This window comes from Montipora foliosa, chromosome 9 (genome assembly GCF_036669935.1).
Source record: "Montipora foliosa isolate CH-2021 chromosome 9, ASM3666993v2, whole genome shotgun sequence".
In the NCBI taxonomy this organism is placed as follows: Eukaryota; Metazoa; Cnidaria; class Anthozoa; order Scleractinia; family Acroporidae; genus Montipora; species Montipora foliosa.
This window is the reverse complement of record NC_090877.1, coordinates 6,674,153-6,679,152: the sequence shown is the minus strand read 5'-3', so window position 1 is coordinate 6,679,152 and position 5,000 is coordinate 6,674,153. Positions and strand designations below refer to the sequence as shown.

The 5,000-nt window shown below is 37.2% G+C and overlaps 3 protein-coding genes across 5 annotated transcripts in view; 2 read left to right on the top strand and 1 right to left on the bottom strand.

The window, feature by feature from the left end:
• LOC137972137 (meteorin-like protein) overlaps positions 1-463 on the top strand; it is a 6,531-nt gene extending 6,068 nt beyond the window's left edge. For both annotated transcript variants that reach the window (XM_068818973.1, XM_068818974.1), the window contains exon 5: positions 1-463. This exon is cut by the window's left edge and continues 93 nt beyond it. In XM_068818973.1, coding sequence (XP_068675074.1) covers positions 1-230 — 230 coding nt within the window. In that variant the 3' untranslated portion in view covers positions 231-463.
• A 144-nt stretch (positions 464-607) lies between these two features.
• On the bottom strand, positions 608-4,460 carry LOC137972139 (NADH dehydrogenase [ubiquinone] 1 alpha subcomplex subunit 3-like). Of its 2 annotated transcripts, XM_068818977.1 has the most exons (4): positions 4,317-4,460; positions 2,577-2,654; positions 1,673-1,758; positions 608-826 (listed from the first exon to the last, which is right to left on the bottom strand). In XM_068818977.1, the coding sequence occupies exons 1-3, from the start codon at positions 4,408-4,410 to the stop codon at positions 1,682-1,684; spliced, it is 249 nt and encodes an 82-aa protein (XP_068675078.1). In that variant the 5' UTR covers positions 4,411-4,460; the 3' UTR covers positions 608-826; positions 1,673-1,681. The 2 variants fall into 2 exon arrangements, with proteins under 2 accessions (XP_068675078.1, XP_068675077.1); XM_068818976.1 differs by lacking the exon at positions 608-826 and having other exon boundaries at positions 1,597-1,758.
• The window catches only part of LOC137972138 (autophagy-related protein 101-like), a 1,677-nt gene continuing 1,081 nt past the window's right edge, over positions 4,405-5,000 (top strand). Inside the window, exon 1 of the mRNA XM_068818975.1 lies at positions 4,405-5,000. This exon is cut by the window's right edge and continues 1,081 nt beyond it. Coding sequence (XP_068675076.1) covers positions 4,503-5,000 — 498 coding nt within the window. The 5' untranslated portion in view covers positions 4,405-4,502.

Below are 5,000 nucleotides of genomic sequence, written 5' to 3'. Positions count from 1 at the left end.
TACAAGTTTTTAACAAAAACGAGACAGCTGGCATTTACGCTGCTTCTGTGAAAATCCCCAGTGGGTGTCACTGGGAGGAGATGAAAGAATATCTCTTCATCCTGACAGGAGATCTCGAAAGCGGAAAAGGACCAGTGCTTAAGTGCCACGTGAAGGAAACAATATGGCTGAAACTGAAAAAAGAAAGCATTCTACATCTCTGCAGCAAGCCAGACAACGTTAACTTTTAGGCCACTGTCAATGCATCCAATCAGCATTGGACTAAGCTGCCACGTTTAGCCTGATTCTGGCCATTTAGACAGCCAAAACTTTGCCCATCAAACTATTTATCCTGCTCGATCACGTGTGGGATGTAGGTAAATTTCCGTCCGAGGAAGCAAGAGATCTCGATGAAAAAACAGTCATCGAGTGAGAACAGTCTCCACTGTCCTAGTGCTCTGTGAAAAAAGAGAACTGTGTATACTTGAACCGCAGAAATAAATACCAAAGAGTGGTCATTTAGGGAGTTAAAAGAGTGCGTTTGATTGGGTTTACTTCCTTCTTGTAAGGCAACCTGATGCAAACATTTGAAGGAAAAAAACCCTCTTGATTAGCATTTGGCAGCAGATGCTTGCAAATACGTTACATTTTATTTAAAAATAGAGTACTGGTACAACGTTTCATTGCACCTTGTCAGTAATTTTACTATGGCTGCTGTTTCTAAAGGAAATCTCAAGTTCATCTGTACCACAAAGAGTGCTAAGAGGATGTACTTGATTAATTGAATGTAAACTGGTATATCCACCATTTTCTTGTGTAAAATAAGTTACTGGTGCAAAGTGCTATCCTGAAAAAGATTGCAAGAAATACAACAAACAGGTCGTAAATATTTGATGACCAAAGATCTAAGTCCAAAATGGGATTTTTAAACACATAACACTTGGTATGCTAGCTAGCTAGCTGCCAGTAAAAGTGGCTTACTTGCCTGGACGTTACTTGCTAGAATATTTACTTGCATAAAAAAATGTCCTATGTAAAAAGAGCTTTAAGAAGTGTTTTCTTTTCACCAAAAAAAAAGGCAATGGCCAGACATTACTTTATGGACTGTTCTGCACTTGAAGTCAAAATTTTGGCTAAGGTTGCTCGTCATTTACTTTATTCAAAATAGCCTAAATTACTGCTGCTTTAAACTCACGTTGTTGACAAATGTAAATTATGAAAATGAAAGATGTAATTTAATGGTAAAGAATAGGTTATTTATCAATGTACTTATAAATGGAACGTTCCTCAATTTATCCTTAAGAACTACTACATCCTGGTTGGTGCTTCTGATAAAGCATAGTTTAAATTAATGTTACCCAAGCAGATTGTAATAAAGCAATAATATACTGTCAATGAGTATCTGTCATAAATATTCAAGAAAGGCAAGCTCGGATACAGAGTTGTTCTGTTACCAATTACCTTAAAACTCAACTAATTACCATAAGGGAACCCAATGATTTACACCATTGATTCATACAGGGTGAGAAGACTGGCTGAAGAGGGTATCATCTCATTAGAGAAAAAAAAACTTTCACCAGTTCATTGATACCATACATAGAAAAACTCTGGCTCTGGTACGCTACAGCAAAACCTCAATCTTTTCGGAAATTACAGGCAAACATTTTTACAAAGGATCACAAAAAGTCATTACATTTTTCTGTTAAATTGGAAATTCAGGGTACACTTTGTTTCCATGAGTATCAACATTGGATAGATCTTGGTTTTCAAACTGAGGATCTACAAAAAGAAATAAAAGGCCACCAAATAAAATATACAGTAAATATAATATGATAACAAAATTAAAAATGGCAAAAAATAAAGGAGTACAGTTGAGGGCTGGCGTAGTCGTGAGCAAACTTGCCTCCCACCAATGTGGCTTGGGTTCTGTTACCAGACTCAGTGTCATATGTAGGTCGAGTTTGTTGGCTCTCTACTCTGCTCCGACAGGTTTTTCTCCAGGTACTCTGGTTTTACCCGCTCCTCAGAAACCAACATTTGCTTTGATTTGCATTAATTTGTTGATTTCAGTTTAGTGCCCTCATCATTAGTGCTCCAGCACTAGAAGACTAAACACTTAAATTAAGTTCCTCTCCTTTCCTTTTTGTGTAATTCAAGTTCTACTGCTATAAGAGACCTTTGCTGACATCATTGTTTACATTTTTCTTCATTCCCTGGTATGAGTTTGCTTACAGAATGCATCACAATATTTACAAATGACTTCAAAAGATAAAATGACTTGTTAACCTTAGTTCAATCCCCAGTTTTCTGCCCTGTAGCTTTGATAAGGGGCAAGTTATTAGCATCAAAACCTGATAAATTTTTGGGTCGCAAAAGCAATAATGATACCAAAAAAGTTTTTGCAAAAGTTTGAAATTTTCAATGCATTATTGCTCAAAGATAATCTAGTATATTGGGTTCAAATTTTCAGACATAGCTCATTATGGAAGTCATAGTAGTTTATTCATTGGTTAACTGATTAGGAAACAATAGCAAGTGTGCTAACGAGGCAAAGAATGAAACCACAGATTCCCCTGTTGGGTACTGGAGTTACTTACATGGATAAACATGAGGTATTGACTTCATTGTTTTAACTGTATCCTTTGTCCATGGACTGAATAAGACAAAAATGGGGCCTGGCAGAAAGAGGTACAAAAATAAGACATGATCACTTGAGCAAAACAGTTAACTTCCACAGCCTGAGTGTTAAGTATTTATGAGTCAATGAGTCAATGAGTCAACGAGTCAATGAGTCATGAGTCAATGAGTTAGTGCAGTTAATTAAACCATAAAATGAAAGCTAAAATTTCAGAGAGTGCTTAGGCCTAATCACTGAAACGAGGGCTTAGGCTTAATCAACAAATTATTGCTATATTGACTGTGAGTCTCATTGACACATGACTCACGGCTCATTGACTCATTTGACTCAAAACATGCATTCACCCACAGCCTACACTGTCAAACCTACCTTACAACGAATGATGGAAAGGTGTAATGCTCCCGTGAGAAGGATAGGAATACAAGTTGCATGGCAGCAAATGAAAGGACAACTCAAAAATCGGATTCGACCCTATGACCTCCATAACACCAGTCGGACGCTCTAGATACCCATGTATTTGTATAAACTTAGGTGAATAACTTTGTACAGCCCACTGACCAGTGGGATGCATTGTCCATTCAGGACCAAGATAAACAACCTACATGTAGCTGTCCAATGAGTTCTAGCAGCTTAACAGGTAGAGCATTCAACCGATCTTACAAGGGTCACAACATGACAACTTATTTTAATTATTTGATTACATTATTTTCCGTCATTTGTAAATGGGTACACTGAATGATCTAAGCCCCATAGATTTTGTCAGGCTGCCGTGCTATTAAAAAAGATATTGGAATTGCTCTTTAGTGGTTTTAAATAAATGATTATTATATTAATTAATTAATAAGTTACAGTGGCTCACTTGATCAAAACACTTGCACAAAACCCAAAAAACATCAAGAAATGCAAAACGTTTCCAGAAAGGGTAAAATACATGTAACACTTCCATAAATCCCCAACAAAAGAAATGCAGAAATTAAAAAACAAAAAAGACTTGCAAAATCATAAAACACATGTCATGAAATTTAAAACACCTGGGAAAACAAGAAAACAATCATTGAAAACATTTCAAAACATCCATAAATTGAAATGAACTACATGTATACAAGAGCAATTGCAGAATACCCCGCAACACCTCACCACTATTGTTTCCCAAGGCGGTATTCTTTGAAGAACGAGTCGGAATACAATAGAACTTATTCTTATTCAATGAAATGCAATTAAGTTGCGGGGTATTCTGCAATTTAGCCTTCAAATCAAAATTAATCCAGAAAAATGTAACGTTTGCGGAAATTTCGGAACTCGTTGCATGATGGAGGTTGTAACCAGTGTTGTAATGTATCCCATAGCTGTGTTACCCATGACGCTGTGAGTGGAATAAAGGTGTGTTGTTCAACCATGTTTGATATGTTACAGAGGTCACTTTCAAAGTATGCCTGGCTACTAATTAAGGATAAAACCTCGGTGTGCAAGATCATAATTTGGGTTTTCCTTGTCTTGCTATCCGGTAAATTCATAAGATTACTATAAAGAATAGCAAATAATTGATACACAGTAGTCTACGCTACATACACAGACTCGAGGGTCGTGGGCTTTTAATATCGAAAAGATTTTATCATATTAACTCCCAATTGATTCACATTAATTCAAGCTTCTAGTGTAATATTGATACCAGCTAAAAAACCTTGAGAATCTTTATTACCTGAAAATCCAAAAACACAGGACATAAATATTACAGGTTCCCTTGCCCAGGCAAATTTCAGCCAGTCAACTGACCTTCTTGCGAAGCTCGCCATGTTTGAACAACAACTAGGTTCCAGAGTGTCGAAAACGCAAATCGAGAGGAAGAAGAGAAACTGGAAACGAGCAACTTTAGAAGACAGAAAGGATGAATGCACGGTCGCAAGTATTTGAGTTGTCTGTAGAGGGAAGGCAAATTGATGAGGCAATCTTGAGTATATTTCATTCAATTTTACTTCATAGAACTTCTGGGAAATTTAATTACAAACGAGAAGGCTCCTACACTATCGGAACCGTTGGTATGGCTGATGTAGATTGCGATTTTATAAATCTGACGTACGTTCGAATAGATTCAGAGGATTTAAACCGTGCCTTGAAAAGGCAAGTTGCGGAATTTAGAGATTCTTTGAAGAGCCCCGAGGGCTTGAGGAATGGACAGATATCTCTTGAGTTTTATCAGAAGAAGAAAGCGCGCTGGCCGTTTGGAATGGAAAATATTCCATGGGAAATTTGGACTGTGAAGTTGAACGTTGTTACTCTAGCCAATGAACACGAACGACAGATCTGCCGTGAAAAAGTTGGAGAAGCACTCGCTGAGAAAATTATCTGTATTGCTGGAGTGATGAATCGGCCAGAATATGTCCCC

What these genes read in the sequence shown, in the direction of transcription:
- LOC137972139 (XM_068818977.1), bottom strand. Translation starts at nt 4,410, where the DNA reads ATGGCGAGCTTCGCAAGAAGGTCAGTTGACTGGCTGAAATTTGCCTGG. An exon ending in CTGTGTTTTTGGATTTTCAG is followed by an intron (nt 2,655 to 4,316) that starts GTAATAAAGATT and finishes TCTTTCTGCCAG; the next exon opens with GCCCCATTTTTGTCTTATTC. An exon ending in AATACCTCATGTTTATCCAT is followed by an intron (nt 1,759 to 2,576) that starts GTAAGTAACTCC and finishes TTCTTTTTGTAG; the next exon opens with ATCCTCAGTTTGAAAACCAA.